Genomic DNA, 19,026 nt, shown 5'->3' with positions numbered 1-19,026 from the left:
TCCATTTTGCAGTATATGACTTTTCGATAAAAATTTTTTTTTTTCAGTACAAGCTTTATTATACAGTGGAAAACGCTGATACTCCAGTACTGAGTTTGCGGTTGCACAACGTATGTAACTATGCGATTTCAGCACTTGTCCGTTTTGCAGTATATGACTTTTCGATAAAACATATTTTTTTTTCAGTACAAGCTTTATTATACAGTGGAAAACGCTGATACTCCAGTACTGAGTTTGCGGTTGCACAACGTATGTAACTACGCGCTTTCAGCACTTGTCCATTGTGCAGTATATGACTTTTCGACAAAAAAAATTTTTTTTCACTACAAGCTTTATTATACAGTGGAAAACGCTGATACTCCAGTACTGAGTTTGCTGTTGCACAACGTATGTAACTATGCGATTTCAGCACTTGTCCATTTTGCAGTATCCCAGTCAAAAATTATCTACCCCTTTAGTATGGGCCTAGCTTGGTTTAAGCTCGTTTTAGTGCGTTTAAGTTTGACACGGCCAATCAGCACTTATTCGGACGTCAGCCAAACTTATACGTTCGGTTTACGAATGGTGCGCCGTGCTTAAGTTTGCATAATTTCCCCCTGCGCAAAATAATTTTGAAGTGTAATACGGTGCTTGAAGGTGAGTTTCGTCGGCGGGAGTTTTTCTGCGTATAACTGCGTCACACATATCATATTGGTTTGTCATAACGTGGGCATAGAAGCATGAAGTTGATTTTATTGTATTTTGAGGTAGTTTGGTTGTAGCTCTCTTGGTGAGTTCTGCCGTGGGGTTGTGACACCTGCAGTTTTGGAGGGCAAATTATTGTCAGTGATTTTTACCATAATATTTGTTGATTTTGCGAGCTAACTAAAATGTTTTTTTAAATATTACAAAGCGAAGCTGAGGCGCTGCTTCGTCATGGTTGGATGAACAACAAGCAGGCAGGGCAGGCTAGGAGGCTTGGCTAACTGCGTAATTAACGAGTGGTTTGTTCTAATGACTTGACGGCGGGAAACCTTGTCTAAATTTACAGGTGGTTTGCGACAGCAGTTGTTTTATGTCAGGTATTTCTGTTTGATATACTTGCGACTCAAATTTAGATCAAGGGTGAATACGCATCTTGCATGTTTGGGTGTAATGCGTCGATTGTTAATCTGGTGGAGGGGTAGACCACGCCAATTGCAAGTTAAGCTTTCTTCAACTGTCGTCATGTTAACGTCACCACAACCTCACAAAATATAAGGAATTTATACCGCTTGAATTCAACAGAAAATCGAGGCCTTTGTCTGATTTGCTTTACTGGAAAGCAACAGAATTTAGACTATTTATGCTGTATGTGGGAGTGGTGCTATTAAAAGATAAAAAAGTGCTGTGCCATAAACGCATTGTCATTTTCTGCATTTTTCTTTAGCTATGAGATGTTTGTTGTCGCCAAACATTAACACACATGAGTTTTCGTTATGTGTCCAAATGCTAAAAGACTTTGTTAGCAAATCTTCACATATTTATGGTAAAGCATTTGTCAGTTACAATGTTCATTGTTTGATCCACTTGTGTAATGATTATGAAAAACATGGTTCATTGGAAAACATTGGCTGTTTTCAATTTGAAAATTACTTGTGTTGTTTGAAAAAAAGTTTCAAATCTGGCTACAAACCTATGCAACAAATTGCAAGATTTGCATTTCATGAAAACCAAACTTCCCATTATATGTTTCTTAATTCTATATAATATCCAGTCGAAAAAACTGTCAAAGCAATATTGCCTTTTGTCGTCTTCTCAAAAACCTTGTCAACTTAAAACATGTCGGAATTTACAAAGTGTGTGGTTTGAATGGTGATTATTTTCTGCTGAAATTTAATGATCAAATTAAAAATGTGTTCTGTTGCCATATAAAGGACATTTCGTTGTCATTAGTTTGCTTTATGCCACATGATGAATCTGCATGTATATTTGTTTCTTCCACAGTACATTAGAATGGAAAATTTTGTTTGTATGAAATCCCCAAAAGCTGGATGGTCGGCACCAATGCATGTAAGTGGATACCCAGCGATTTGGATGTACAAAGCTTCTTGAAAAATGAAATTTCTGCGGATGCAGCTTGGCAGACATGTCCTTCCACCATTCTTTGTGAAGGAAGTAAGTTGTGTGTTTGTGCCAAATAATTGTGCGTTTTTGTTTCATGCATTTTGTTCTTTTCAGGCACACATGCCCGTTGTTTGAAAAGAAAATGTAGATCTGCTGATCTGGAAAGGGACATTCTAATGAGCGAATCCACTGAAAGCAGTTCTTCTCTCATGATTCCCGTCTTGCAAAAAAGGTGTCCATAACCCTTGTGTTGATTTTTATGCATAAAACCGGCACATATTTTTCATCTAGTTTTTTAATTGACCGGGGACCTTTGCTTGTGTATTTGCTTGTTTTAGTTTGCAAATACTTTCCACAGGTTATTATCACCCAAGCAGCAAAAAACAACGTCACAATGGCAGGAGCATGAGCTGTCTGAAAAGATTGGCATCCTTATCGACAAAACAAGACAGGTGGAACTTACTAAACCTAAAGTGAGCTTTCTTTTTACCTAATGCACTGAGGCTTTTGTCTGCATGCTTTACACTGTAAATGGCATCTGCCATACATTTCAATCATTTCATATGTTGATACTTTTCAAAAGGACAAAATGCAACTTGCCCAAGTGATTGACATGGACCAACTTCGTGGCACCTTCCCGAATTTTGTAAAGCTGTTTATGACAAAATACCTGGCTCTTCAATTTTCATGGAGTGGGTTGTTTTGGCGGTTGGACGCAGGAAAACAAAAATCCCATTCAAATCACATCCTCCGTTTGCATTTTTGTTGGGTGAGTCAAATTGCTTTAGAAATCTCACAAGACACGCCACACTGCGGGCCTCATTGTAAAGCCTTCCGATTGTGAAGTTGTCACAACTTTCACATATTTAATTCCGACATGTCGAATATTTAATTTCTGTACACGATGGGATGTTACCAAAATTTTAACTAAATCATATGTTTTATGTTCTGCAGACGCATTGATAGATGCAAGACGCAGGCAGTTAAGTACCAAGAAATCGCCACAGCGGTGAAACGAGTTTTACCTGGAGTTGTTGACGGAGTGACGACAGAATATCAAGAAACGCCAATCAATCCTCAATTAAGCCCACCACGTCTCAGAGTACATAGTTTCGTCGAACAGTGCACTTCAAGTTACTCCGCACTTCCACTGCGCTTGCCACTGTATTTTTATTTATGGGTTGTTACTTTCAATAAAAAAATTATGTAATTTAAGTCGTGTTACGTGCGAGACGGTGAAGTAGCGAGTTTGATGAGGTCATATTTTGAAAGTAGCCAGGCAGTATCATTATGTTCGGTAAACGTACGGCGAAAGCTCGCTCGGCCAAGCTTGGATTTGTTCAATTGTAGAACATACGCCGAACATATATCCAACATTTAAGTACGGTGAACATGCGTCGCCCAAGCTTGATGCCAAGCGTATCTTGACATAAAGTGACAAGGGCCGTGCCTAAATTTATGACTGGGTAGTTACATACGTTGTGCAACCGCAAACGCAATACTGGAGTATCAGCGTTTTCCACTGTATAATAAAGCTTGTACTGAAAAAAAATATTTTTTATCGAAAAGTCATATACTGCAAAATGGACAAGTGCTGAAAGCGCATAGTTACATACGTTGTGCAACCGCAAACGCAATACTGGAGTATCAGCGTTTTCCACTGTATAATAAAGCTTGTACTGAAAAAAAATATTTTTTATCGAAAAGTCATATACTGCAAAATGGACAAGTGCTGAAATCGCATAGTTACATACGTTGTGCAACCGCAAACGCAATACTGGAGTATCAGCGTTTTCCACTGTATAATAAAGCTTGTACTGAAAAAAAATATTTTTTATCGAAAAGTTATATACTGCAAAATGGACAAGTGCTGAAAGCGCATAGTTACATACGTTGTGCAACCGCAAACGCAATACTGGAGTATCAGCGTTTTCCACTGTATAATAAAGCTTGTACTGAAAAAAAATATTTTTTATCGAAAAGTCATATACTGCAAAATGGACAAGTGCTGAAATCGCATGGTTACATACGTTGTGCAACCGCAAACGCAATACTGGAGTATCAGCGTTTTCCACTGTATAATAAAGCTTGTACTGAAAAAAAATATTTTTTATCGAAAAGTCATATACTGCAAAATGGACAAGTGCTGAAATCGCATGGTTACATACGTTGTGCAACCGCAAACGCAATACTGGAGTATCAGCGTTTTCCACTGTATAATAAAGCTTGTACTGAAAAAAAATATTTTTTATCGAAAAGTCGTATGCTGCAAAATGGACAAGTGCTGAAATCTCATGGTTACATACGTTGTGCAACCGCAAACTCAGTACTGGAGTATCAGCGTTTTCCACTGTATAATAAAGCTTGTACTGAAAAAAAATATTTTTTATCGAAAAGTTATGTACTGCAAAATGGACAAGTGCTGAAATCGCATAGTTACATACGTTGTGCAACCGCAAACTCAATACTGGAGTATCAGCGTTTTCCACTGTATAATAAAGCTTGTACTGAAAAAAAATATTTTTTATCGAAAAGTCGTATGCTGCAAAATGGACAAGTGCTGAAATCTCATGGTTACATACGTTGTGCAACCGCAAACTCAGTACTGGAGTATCAGCGTTTTCCACTGTATAATAAAGCTTGTACTGAAAAAAAATATTTTTTATCGAAAAGTTATGTACTGCAAAATGGACAAGTGCTGAAAGCGCATATAGTTACATACGTTGTGCAACCGCAAACGCAATACTGGAGTATCAGCGTTTTCCACTGTATAATAAAGCTTGTACTGAAAAAAAATATTTTTTATCGAAAAGTCATATACTGCAAAATGGACAAGTGCTGAAATCGCATAGTTACATACGTTGTGCAACCGCAAACGCAATACTGGAGTATCAGCGTTTTCCACTGTATAATAAAGCTTGTACTGAAAAAAAATATTTTTTATCGAAAAGTCGTATACTGCAAAATGGACAAGTGCTGAAATCGCATGGTTACATACGTTGTGCAACCGCAAACTCAGTACTGGAGTATCAGCGTTTTCCACTGTATAATAAAGCTTGTAATGAAAAAAAATATTTTTTATCGAAAAGTCATATACTGCAAAATGGACAAGTGCTGAAATCGCATAGTTACATACGTTGTGCAACCGCAAAAGCAATACTGCAGTGCCAGCGTTTTCCACTGTATAATAAAGCTTGTAGTGAAAAAAAATATTTTTTGTCGAAAAGTCATATACTGCAAAATGGACAAGTGCTGAAAGCGCATAGTTACATACGTTGTGCAACCGCAAACTCAGTACTGGAGTATCAGCGTTTTCCACTGTATAATAAAGCTTGTACTGAAAAAAAAATATGTTTTATCGAAAAGTCATATACTGCAAAACGGACAAGTGCTGAAATCGCATAGTTACATACGTTGTGCAACCGCAAACTCAGTACTGGAGTATCAGCGTTTTCCACTGTATAATAAAGCTTGTACTGAAAAAAAATATTTTTTATCGAAAAGTCATATACTGCAAAATGGACAAGTGCTGAAAGCGCATAGTTACATACGTTGTGCAACCGCAAACTCAGTACTGGAGTATCAGCGTTTTCCACTGTATAATAAAGCTTGTAATAAAAAAAAATATTTTTTATCGAAAAGTCATATACTGCAAAATGGACAAGTGCTGAAATCGCATAGTTACATACGTTGTGCAACCGCAAAAGCAATACTGCAGTGCCAGCGTTTTCCACTGTATAATAAAGCTTGTAGTGAAAAAAAATATTTTTTGTCGAAAAGTCATATACTGCAAAATGGACAAGTGCTGAAAGCGCATAGTTACATACGTTGTGCAACCGCAAACTCAGTACTGGAGAATCAGCGTTTTCCACTGTATAATAAAGCTTGTACTGAAAAAAAAATATGTTTTATCGAAAAGTCATATACTGCAAAACGGACAAGTGCTGAAATCGCATAGTTACATACGTTGTGCAACCGCAAACTCAGTACTGGAGTATCAGCGTTTTCCACTGTATAATAAAGCTTGTACTGAAAAAAAAAATTTTTTTGTCGAAAAGTCATATACTGCAAAATGGACAAGTGCTGAAATCGCATAGTTACATACGTTGTGCAACAGCAAACTCAGTACTGGAGTATCAGCGTTTTCCACTGTATAATAAAGCTTGTAGTGAAAAAAAATATTTTTTGTCGAAAAGTCATATACTGCAAAATGGACAAGTGCTGAAAGCGCGTAGTTACATACGCTGTGCAACCGCAAACTCATTACTGGAGTATCAGCGTTTTCCACTGTATAATAAAGCTTGTACTGAAAAAAAAATATGTTTTATCGAAAAGTCATATACTGCAAAACGGACAAGTGCTGAAATCGCATAGTTACATACGTTGTGCAACCGCAAACTCAGTACTGGAGTATCAGCGTTTTCCACTGTACAATAAAGCTTGTACTGAAAAAAAAAAATTTTTATCGAAAAGTCATATACTGCAAAATGGACAAGTGCTGAAAGCGCATAGTTACATACGTTGTGCAACCGCAAACTTAGTACTGGAGTATCAGCGTTTTCCACTGTATAATAAAGCTTGTAATTAAAAAAAATATTTTTTATCGAAAAGTCATATACTGCAAAATGGACAAGTGCTGAAAGCGCATAGTTACATACGTTGTGCAACCGCAAACTCAGTACTGGAGTATCAAAATTTTCCACTGTATAATAAAGCTTGTAATGAAAAAAAATATTTTTTATCGAAAAGTCGTATACTGCAAAATGGACAAGTGCTGAAATCGCATGGTTACATACGTTGTGCAACCGCAAACTCAGTACTGGAGTATCAGCGTTTTCCACTGTATAATAAAGCTTGTACTGAAAAAAAATATTTTTTATCGAAAAGTCATATACTGCAAAATGGACAAGTGCTGAAATCGCATGGTTACATACGTTGTGCAACCGCAAACGCAATACTGGAGTATCAGCGTTTTCCACTGTATAATAAAGCTTGTACTGAAAAAAAATATTTTTTATCGAAAAGTCGTATGCTGCAAAATGGACAAGTGCTGAAATCTCATGGTTACATACGTTGTGCAACCGCAAACTCAGTACTGGAGTATCAGCGTTTTCCACTGTATAATAAAGCTTGTACTGAAAAAAAATATTTTTTATCGAAAAGTTATGTACTGCAAAATGGACAAGTGCTGAAATCGCATAGTTACATACGTTGTGCAACCGCAAACTCAATACTGGAGTATCAGCGTTTTCCACTGTATAATAAAGCTTGTACTGAAAAAAAATATTTTTTATCGAAAAGTCGTATGCTGCAAAATGGACAAGTGCTGAAATCTCATGGTTACATACGTTGTGCAACCGCAAACTCAGTACTGGAGTATCAGCGTTTTCCACTGTATAATAAAGCTTGTACTGAAAAAAAATATTTTTTATCGAAAAGTTATGTACTGCAAAATGGACAAGTGCTGAAAGCGCATATAGTTACATACGTTGTGCAACCGCAAACGCAATACTGGAGTATCAGCGTTTTCCACTGTATAATAAAGCTTGTACTGAAAAAAAATATTTTTTATCGAAAAGTCATATACTGCAAAATGGACAAGTGCTGAAATCGCATAGTTACATACGTTGTGCAACCGCAAACGCAATACTGGAGTATCAGCGTTTTCCACTGTATAATAAAGCTTGTACTGAAAAAAAATATTTTTTATCGAAAAGTCGTATACTGCAAAATGGACAAGTGCTGAAATCGCATGGTTACATACGTTGTGCAACCGCAAACTCAGTACTGGAGTATCAGCGTTTTCCACTGTATAATAAAGCTTGTAATGAAAAAAAATATTTTTTATCGAAAAGTCATATACTGCAAAATGGACAAGTGCTGAAATCGCATAGTTACATACGTTGTGCAACCGCAAAAGCAATACTGCAGTGCCAGCGTTTTCCACTGTATAATAAAGCTTGTAGTGAAAAAAAATATTTTTTGTCGAAAAGTCATATACTGCAAAATGGACAAGTGCTGAAAGCGCATAGTTACATACGTTGTGCAACCGCAAACTCAGTACTGGAGTATCAGCGTTTTCCACTGTATAATAAAGCTTGTACTGAAAAAAAAATATGTTTCATCGAAAAGTCATATACTGCAAAACGGACAAGTGCTGAAATCGCATAGTTACATACGTTGTGCAACCGCAAACTCTGTACTGGAGTATCAGCGTTTTCCACTGTATAATAAAGCTTGTACTGAAAAAAAATATTTTTTATCGAAAAGTCATATACTGCAAAATGGACAAGTGCTGAAAGCGCATAGTTACATACGTTGTGCAACCGCAAACTCAGTACTGGAGTATCAGCGTTTTCCACTGTATAATAAAGCTTGTAATAAAAAAAAATATTTTTTATCGAAAAGTCATATACTGCAAAATGGACAAGTGCTGAAATCGCATAGTTACATACGTTGTGCAACCGCAAAAGCAATACTGCAGTGCCAGCGTTTTCCACTGTATAATAAAGCTTGTAGTGAAAAAAAATATTTTTTGTCGAAAAGTCATATACTGCAAAATGGACAAGTGCTGAAAGCGCATAGTTACATACGTTGTGCAACCGCAAACTCAGTACTGGAGTATCAGCGTTTTCCACTGTATAATAAAGCTTGTACTGAAAAAAAAATATGTTTTATCGAAAAGTCATATACTGCAAAACGGACAAGTGCTGAAATCGCATAGTTACATACGTTGTGCAACCGCAAACTCAGTACTGGAGTATCAGCGTTTTCCACTGTATAATAAAGCTTGTACTGAAAAAAAAAATTTTTTTGTCGAAAAGTCATATACTGCAAAATGGACAAGTGCTGAAATCGCATAGTTACATACGTTGTGCAACAGCAAACTCAGTACTGGAGTATCAGCGTTTTCCACTGTATAATAAAGCTTGTAGTGAAAAAAAATATTTTTTGTCGAAAAGTCATATACTGCAAAATGGACAAGTGCTGAAAGCGCGTAGTTACATACGTTGTGCAACCGCAAACTCATTACTGGAGTATCAGCGTTTTCCACTGTATAATAAAGCTTGTACTGAAAAAAAAATATGTTTTATCGAAAAGTCATATACTGCAAAACGGACAAGTGCTGAAATCGCATAGTTACATACGTTGTGCAACCGCAAACTCAGTACTGGAGTATCAGCGTTTTCCACTGTACAATAAAGCTTGTACTGAAAAAAAAAAATTTTTATCGAAAAGTCATATACTGCAAAATGGACAAGTGCTGAAAGCGCATAGTTACATACGTTGTGCAACCGCAAACTCAGTACTGGAGTATCAGCGTTTTCCACTGTATAATAAAGCTTGTAATTAAAAAAAATATTTTTTATCGAAAAGTCATATACTGCAAAATGGACAAGTGCTGAAAGCGCATAGTTACATACGTTGTGCAACCGCAAACTCAGTACTGGAGTATCAAAATTTTCCACTGTATAATAAAGCTTGTAATGAAAAAAAATATTTTTTATCGAAAAGTCGTATACTGCAAAATGGACAAGTGCTGAAATCGCATGGTTACATACGTTGTGCAACCGCAAACTCAGTACTGGAGTATCAGCGTTTTCCACTGTATAATAAAGCTTGTACTGAAAAAAAATATTTTTTATCGAAAAGTCATATACTGCAAAATGGACAAGTGCTGAAATCGCATAGTTACATACGTTGTGCAACCGCAAAAGCAATACTGCAGTGCCAGCGTTTTCCACTGTATAATAAAGCTTGTAGTGAAAAAAAATATTTTTTGTCGAAAAGTCATATACTGCAAAATGGACAAGTGCTGAAAGCGCATAGTTACATACGTTGTGCAACCGCAAACTCAGTACTGGAGTATCAGCGTTTTCCACTGTATAATAAAGCTTGTAATTAAAAAAAATATTTTTTATCGAAATGTCATATACTGCAAAATGGACAAGTGCTGAAAGCGCATAGTTACATACGTTGTGCAACCGCAAACTCAGTACTGGGGTATCAGCGTTTTCCACTGTATAATAAAGCTTGTAATAAAAAAAAATATTTTTTATCGAAAAGTCATATACTGCAAAATGGACAAGTGCTGAAATCGCATAGTTACATACGTTGTGCAACTGCAAACTCAATACTGGAGTATCAGCGTTTTCCACTGTATAATAAAGCTTGTACTGAAAAAAAATATTTTTTATCGAAAAGTCGTATGCTGCAAAATGGACAAGTGCTGAAATCTCATGGTTACATACGTTGTGCAACCGCAAACTCAGTACTGGAGTATCAGCGTTTTCCACAGTATAATAAAGCTTGTACTGAAAAAAAATATTTTTTATCGAAAAGTTATATACTGCAAAATGGACAAGTGCTGAAAGCGCATAGTTACATACGTTGTGCAACCGCAAACTCAGTACTGGAGTATCAGCGTTTTCCACTGTATAATAAAGCTTGTAATAAAAAAAAATATTTTTTATCGAAAAGTCATATACTGCAAAATGGACAAGTGCTGAAATCGCATAGTTACATACGTTGTGCAACCGCAAAAGCAATACTGCAGTGCCAGTGTTTTCCACTGTATAATAAAGCTTGTAGTGAAAAAAAATATTTTTTGTCGAAAAGTCATATACTGCAAAATGGACAAGTGCTGAAAGCGCATAGTTACATACGTTGTGCAACCGCAAACTCAGTACTGGAGTATCAGCGTTTTCCACTGTATAATAAAGCTTGTACTGAAAAAAAATATTTTTTATCGAAAAGTCATATACTGCAAAATGGACAAGTGCTGAAAGCGCATAGTTACATACGTTGTGCAACCGCAAACTCAGTACTGGTATATCAGCGTTTTCCACTGTATAATAAAGCTTGTAATAAAAAAAAATATTTTTTATCGAAAAGTCATATACTGCAAAATTGACAAGTGCTGAAATCGCATAGTTACATACGTTGTGCAACCGCAAACTCAATACTGGAGTATCAGCGTTTTCCACTGTATAATAAAGCTTGTACTGAAAAAAAATATTTTTTATCGAAAAGTCGTATGCTGCAAAATGGACAAGTGCTGAAATCTCATGGTTACATACGTTGTGCAACCGCAAACTCAGTACTGGAGTATCAGCGTTTTCCACAGTATAATAAAGCTTGTACTGAAAAAAAATATTTTTTATCGAAAAGTTATATACTGCAAAATGGACAAGTGCTGAAAGCGCATAGTTACATACGTTGTGCAACCGCAAACTCAGTACTGGAGTATCAGCGTTTTCCACAGTATAATAAAGCTTGTACTGAAAAAAAATATTTTTTATCGAAAAGTTATATACTGCAAAATGGACAAGTGCTGAAAGCGCATAGTTACATACGTTGTGCAACCGCAAACTCAGTACTGGAGTATCAGCGTTTTCCACTGTATAATAAAGCTTGTAATAAAAAAAAATATTTTTTATCGAAAAGTCATATACTGCAAAATGGACAAGTACTGAAATCTCATGGTTACATACGTTGTGCAACCGCAAACTCAGTACTGGAGTATCAGCGTTTTCCACAGTATAATAAAGCTTGTACTGAAAAAAAATATTTTTTATCGAAAAGTTATATACTGCAAAATGGACAAGTGCTGAAAGCGCATAGTTACATACGTTGTGCAACCGCAAACTCAGTACTGGAGTATCAGCGTTTTCCACAGTATAATAAAGCTTGTACTGAAAAAAAATATTTTTTATCGAAAAGTTATATACTGCAAAATGGACAAGTGCTGAAAGCGCATAGTTACATACGTTGTGCAACCGCAAACTCAGTACTGGAGTATCAGCGTTTTCCACTGTATAATAAAGCTTGTAATAAAAAAAAATATTTTTTATCGAAAAGTCATATACTGCAAAATGGACAAGTGCTGAAATCGCATAGTTACATACGTTGTGCAACCGCAAAAGCAATACTGCAGTGCCAGTGTTTTCCACTGTATAATAAAGCTTGTAGTGAAAAAAAATATTTTTTGTCGAAAAGTCATATACTGCAAAATGGACAAGTGCTGAAAGCGCATAGTTACATACGTTGTGCAACCGCAAACTCAGTACTGGAGTATCAGCGTTTTCCACTGTATAATAAAGCTTGTACTGAAAAAAAAATATGTTTTATCGAAAAGTCATATACTGCAAAACGGACAAGTGCTGAAATCGCATAGTTACATACGTTGTGCAACCGCAAACTCAGTACTGGAGTATCAGCGTTTTCCACTGTATAATAAAGCTTGTACTGAAAAAAAATATTTTTTATCGAAAAGTCATATACTGCAAAATGGACAAGTGCTGAAAGCGCATAGTTACATACGTTGTGCAACCGCAAACTCAGTACTGGGGTATCAGCGTTTTCCACTGTATAATAAAGCTTGTAATAAAAAAAAATATTTTTTATCGAAAAGTCATATACTGCAAAATGGACAAGTGCTGAAATCGCATAGTTACATACGTTGTGCAACCGCAAACTCAATACTGGAGTATCAGCGTTTTCCACTGTATAATAAAGCTTGTACTGAAAAAAAATATTTTTTATCGAAAAGTCGTATGCTGCAAAATGGACAAGTGCTGAAATCTCATGGTTACATACGTTGTGCAACCGCAAACTCAGTACTGGAGTATCAGCGTTTTCCACAGTATAATAAAGCTTGTACTGAAAAAAAATATTTTTTATCGAAAAGTTATATACTGCAAAATGGACAAGTGCTGAAAGCGCATAGTTACATACGTTGTGCAACCGCAAACTCAGTACTGGAGTATCAGCGTTTTCCACTGTATAATAAAGCTTGTAATAAAAAAAAATATTTTTTATCGGAAAGTCATATACTGCAAAATGGACAAGTGCTGAAATTGCATAGTTACATACGTTGTGCAACCGCAAAAGCAATACTGCAGTGCCAGTGTTTTCCACTGTATAATAAAGCTTGTAGTGAAAAAAAATATTGTTTGTCGAAAAGTCATATACTGCAAAATGGACAAGTGCTGAAAGCGCACAGTTACATACGTTGTGCAACCGCAAACTCAGTACTGGAGTATCAGCGTTTTCCACTGTATAATAAAGCTTGTACTGAAAAAAAAATATGTTTTATCGAAAAGTCATATACTGCAAAACGGACAAGTGCTGAAATCGCATAGTTACATACGTTGTGCAACCGCAAACTCAGTACTGGAGTATCAGCGTTTTCCACTGTATAATAAAGCTTGTACTGAAAAAAAATATTTTTTATCGAAAAGTCATATACTGCAAAATGGACAAGTGCTGAAAGCGCATAGTTACATACGTTGTGCAACCGCAAACTCAGTACTGGGGTATCAGCGTTTTCCACTGTATATTAAAGCTTGTAATAAAAAAAAATATTTTTTATCGAAAAGTCATATACTGCAAAATGGACAAGTGCTGAAATCGCATAGTTACATACGTTGTGCAACCGCAAACTCAGTACTGGAGTATCAGCGTTTTCCACTGTATAATAAAGCTTGTACTGAAAAAAAATATTTTTTATCGAAAAGTCATATACTGCAAAATGGACAAGTGCTGAAATCGCATAGTTACATACGTTGTGCAACCGCAAACTCAATACTGGAGTATCAGCGTTTTCCACTGTATAATAAAGCTTGTACTGAAAAAAAATATTTTTTATCGAAAAGTCGTATGCTGCAAAATGGACAAGTGCTGAAATCTCATGGTTACATACGTTGTGCAACCGCAAACTCAGTACTGGAGTATCAGCGTTTTCCACAGTATAATAAAGCTTGTACTGAAAAAAAATATTTTTTATCGAAAAGTTATATACTGCAAAATGGACAAGTGCTGAAAGCGCATAGTTACATACGTTGTGCAACCGCAAACTCAGTACTGGAGTATCAGCGTTTTCCACAGTATAATAAAGCTTGTACTGAAAAAAAATATTTTTTATCGAAAAGTTATATACTGCAAAATGGACAAGTGCTGAAAGCGCATAGTTACATACGTTGTGCAACCGCAAACGCAATACTGGAGTATCAGCGTTTTCCACTGTATAATAAAGCTTGTACTGAAAAAAAATATTTTTTATCGAAAAGTCATATACTGCAAAATGGACAAGTGCTGAAATCGTATAGTTACATACGTTGTGCAACCGCAAAAGCAATACTGCACTGCCAGTGTTTTCCACTGTATAATAAAGCTTGTAGTGAAAAAAAATATTTTTTGTCGAAAAGTCATATATTGCAAAATGGACAAGTGCTGAAAGCGCATAGTTACATACGTTGTGCAACCGCAAACTCAGTACTGGAGTATCAGCGTTTTCCACTGTATAATAAAGCTTGTACTGAAAAAAAAATATGTTTTATCGAAAAGTCATTTACTGCAAAACGGACAAGTGCTGAAATCGCATAGTTACATACGTTGTGCAACCGCAAACTCAGTACTGGAGTATCAGCGTTTTCCACTGTATAATAAAGCTTGTACTGAAAAAAAATATTTTTTATCGAAAAGTCATATACTGCAAAATGGACAAGTGCTGAAAGCGCATAGTTACATACGTTGTGCAACCGCAAACTCAGTACTGGAGTATCAGCGTTTTCCACTGTATAATAAAGCTTGTAATGAAAAAAAATATTTTTTATCGAAAAGTCATATACTGCAAAATGGACAAGTGCTGAAATCGCATAGTTACATACGTTGTGCAACCGCAAACTCAGTACTGGAGTATCAGCGTTTTCCACTGTATAATAAAGCTTGTACTGAAAAAAAATATTTTTTATCGAAAAGTCATATACTGCAAAATGGACAAGTGCTGAAATCGCATAGTTACATACGTTGTGCAACCGCAAACTCAATACTGGAGTATCAGCGTTTTCCACTGTATAATAAAGCTTGTACTGAAAAAAAATATTTTTTATCGAAAAGTCGTATGCTGCAAAATGGACAAGTGCTGAAATCGCATAGTTACATACGTTGTGCAACCGCAAACTTAGTACTGGAGTATCAGCGTTTTCCACTGTATAATAAAGCTTGTACTGAAAAGAAATATTTTTTATCGAAAAGTCATATACTGCAAAATGGACAAGTGCTGAAATCGCATAGTTACATACGTTGTGCAACCGCAAACGCAATACTGGAGTATCAGCGTTTTCCACTGTATAATAAAGCTTGTACTGAAAAAAAATATTTTTTATCGAAAAGTTATATACTGCAAAATGGACAAGTGCTGAAAGCGCATAGTTACATACGTTGTGCAACCGCAAACGCAATACTGGAGTATCAGCGTTTTCCACTGTATAATAAAGCTTGTACTGAAAAAAAATATTTTTTATCGAAAAGTCATATACTGCAAAATGGACAAGTGCTGAAATCGCATAGTTACATACGTTGTGCAACCGCAAACGCAATACTGGAGTATCAGCGTTTTCCACTGTATAATAAAGCTTGTACTGAAAAAAAATATTTTTTATCGAAAAGTCGTATGCTGCAAAATGGACAAGTGCTGAAATCTCATGGTTACATACGTTGTGCAACCGCAAACTCAGTACTGGAGTATCAGCGTTTTCCACTGTATAATAAAGCTTGTACTGAAAAAAAATATTTTTTATCGAAAAGTTATGTACTGCAAAATGGACAAGTGCTGAAAGCGCATAGTTACATACATTGTGCAACCGCAAACTCAATACTGGAGTATCAGCGTTTTCCACTGTATAATAAAGCTTGTACTGAAAAAAAATATTTTTTATCGGAAAGTCATATACTGCAAAATGGACAAGTGCTGAAAGCGCATAGTTACATACGTTGTGCAACCGCAAACTCAATACTGGAGTATCAGCGTTTTCCACTGTATAATAAAGCTTGTACTAAAAAAAAATATTTTTTATCGAAAAGTCATATACTGCAAAATGGACAAGTGCTGAAATCGCATAGTTACATACGTTGTGCAACCGCAAACTTAGTACTGGAGTATCAGCGTTTTCCACTGTATAATAAAGCTTGTACTGAAAAAAAATATTTTTTATCGAAAAGTCATATACTGCAAAATGGACAAGTGCTGAAAGCGCATAGTTACATACGTTGTGCAACCGCAAACGCAATACTGGAGTATCAGCGTTTTCCACTGTATAATAAAGCTTGTACTGAAAAAAAATATTTTTTATCGAAAAGTCATATACTGCAAAATGGACAAGTGCTGAAATCGCATAGTTACATACGTTGTGCAACCGCAAACTCAGTACTGGAGTATCAGCGTTTTCCACTGTATAATAAAGCTTGTACTGAAAAAAAAATATGTTTTATCGAAAAGTCATATACTGCAAAATGGACAAGTGCTGAAATCGCATAGTTACATACGTTGTGCAACCGCAAACTCAATACTGGAGTATCAGCGTTTTCCACTGTATAATAAAGCTTGTACTGAAAAAAAATATTTTTTATCGAAAAGTCATATACTGCAAAATGGACAAGTGCTGAAATCGCATAGTTACATACGTTGTGCAACCGCAAACTTAGTACTGGAGTATCAGCGTTTTCCACTGTATAATAAAGCTTGTACTGAAAAAAAATATTTTTTATCGAAAAGTCATATACTGCAAAATGGACAAGTGCTGAAAGCGCATAGTTACATACGTTGTGCAACCGCAAACGCAATACTGGAGTATCAGCGTTTTCCACTGTATAATAAAGCTTGTACTGAAAAAAAATATTTTTTATCGAAAAGTCATATACTGCAAAATGGACAAGTGCTGAAATCGCATAGTTACATACGTTGTGCAACCGCAAACGCAATACTGGAGTATCAGCGTTTTCCACTGTATAATAAAGCTTGTACTGAAAAAAAATATTTTTTATCGAAAAGTCGTATACTGCAAAATGGACAAGTGCTGAAATCGCATGGTTACATACGTTGTGCAACCGCAAACTCAGTACTGGAGTATCAGCGTTTTCCACTGTATAATAAAGCTTGTAATGAAAAAAAATATTTTTTATCGAAAAGTCATATACTGCAAAATGGACAAGTGCTGAAATCGCATAGTTACATACGTTGTGCAACCGCAAAAGCAATACTGCAGTGCCAGCGTTTTCCACTGTATAATAAAGCTTGTAGTGAAAAAAAATATTTTTTGTCGAAAAGTCATATACTGCAAAATGGACAAGTGCTGAAAGCGCATAGTTACATACGTTGTGCAACCGCAAACTCAGTACTGGAGTATCAGCGTTTTCCACTGTATAATAAAGCTTGTACTGAAAAAAAAATATGTTTTATCGAAAAGTCATATACTGCAAAACGGACAAGTGCTGAAATCGCATAGTTACATACGTTGTGCAACCGCAAACTCAGTACTGGAGTATCAGCGTTTTCCACTGTATAATAAAGCTTGTACTGAAAAAAAATATTTTTTATCGAAAAGTCATATACTGCAAAATGGACAAGTGCTGAAAGCGCATAGTTACATACGTTGTGCAACCGCAAAGTCAGTACTGGAGTATCAGCGTTTTCCACTGTATAATAAAGCTTGTAATAAAAAAAAATATTTTTTATCGAAAAGTCATATACTGCAAAATGGACAAGTGCTGAAATCGCATAGTTACATACGTTGTGCAACCGCAAAAGCAATACTGCAGTGCCAGCGTTTTCCACTGTATAATAAAGCTTGTAGTGAAAAAAAATATTTTTTGTCGAAAAGTCATATACTGCAAAATGGACAAGTGCTGAAAGCGCATAGTTACATACGTTGTGCAACCGCAAACTCAGTACTGGAGTATCAGCGTTTTCCACTGTATAATAAAGCTTGTACTGAAAAAAAAATATGTTTTATCGAAAAGTCATATACTGCAAAACGGACAAGTGCTGAAATCGCATAGTTACATACGTTGTGCAACCGCAAACTCAGTACTGGAGTATCAGCGTTTTCCACTGTATAATAAAGCTTGTACTGAAAAAAAAAATTTTTTTGTCGAAAAGTCATATACTGCAAAATGGACAAGTGCTGAAATCGCATAGTTACATACGTTGTGCAACAGCAAACTCAGTACTGGAGTATCAGCGTTTTCCACTGTATAATAAAGCTTGTAGTGAAAAAAAATATTTTTTGTCGAAAAGTCATATACTGCAAAATGGACAAGTGCTGAAAGCGCGTAGTTACATACGTTGTGCAACCGCAAACTCATTACTGGAGTATCAGCGTTTTCCACTGTATAATAAAGCTTGTACTGAAAAAAAAATATGTTTTATCGAAAAGTCATATACTGCAAAACGGACAAGTGCTGAAATCGCATAGTTACATACGTTGTGCAACCGCAAACTCAGTACTGGAGTATCAGCGTTTTCCACTGTACAATAAAGCTTGTACTGAAAAAAAAAAATTTTTATCGAAAAGTCATATACTGCAAAATGGACAAGTGCTGAAAGCGCATAGTTACATACGTTGTGCAACCGCAAACTCAGTACTGGAGTATCAGCGTTTTCCACTGTATAATAAAGCTTGTAATTAAAAAAAATATTTTTTATCGAAAAGTCATATACTGCAAAATGGACAAGTGCTGAAAGCGCATAGTTACATACGTTGTGCAACCGCAAACTCAGTACTGGAGTATCAAAATTTTCCACTGTATAATAAAGCTTGTAATGAAAAAAAATATTTTTTATCGAAAAGTCGTATACTGCAAAATGGACAAGTGCTGAAATCGCATGGTTACATACGTTGTGCAACCGCAAACTCAGTACTGGAGTATCAGCGTTTTCCACTGTATAATAAAGCTTGTACTGAAAAAAAATATTTTTTATCGAAAAGTCATATACTGCAAAATGGACAAGTGCTGAAAGCGCATAGTTACATACGTTGTGCAACCGCAAACTCAGTACTGGGGTATCAGCGTTTTCCACTGTATAATAAAGCTTGTAGTGAAAAAAAATATTTTTTATCGAAAAGTCATATACTGCAAAATGGACAAGTGCTGAAAGCG

The 19,026-nt window shown here is 35.8% G+C and overlaps 1 protein-coding gene across 1 annotated transcript; it reads left to right on the top strand.

Moving 5' to 3' along the window:
- Positions 1-1,969: 1,969 nt before the first annotated feature.
- On the top strand, positions 1,970-3,098 carry LOC145917875 (uncharacterized). Its single transcript, XM_083003182.1, has 5 exons — positions 1,970-2,127; positions 2,200-2,317; positions 2,444-2,558; positions 2,669-2,777; positions 3,040-3,098. The coding sequence occupies exons 1-5, from the start codon at positions 2,013-2,015 to the stop codon at positions 3,096-3,098; spliced, it is 516 nt and encodes a 171-aa protein (XP_082859308.1). The 5' UTR covers positions 1,970-2,012.
- Positions 3,099-19,026: the final 15,928 nt, after the last annotated feature.

This window comes from Ascidia mentula, chromosome 1, assembly GCF_947561715.1.
Source record: "Ascidia mentula chromosome 1, kaAscMent1.1, whole genome shotgun sequence".
In the NCBI taxonomy this organism is placed as follows: domain Eukaryota; kingdom Metazoa; phylum Chordata; class Ascidiacea; order Phlebobranchia; family Ascidiidae; genus Ascidia; species Ascidia mentula.
The sequence above is the reverse complement of the archived record's forward strand: the minus strand, read 5'-3'. Positions and strand labels throughout refer to the sequence as shown.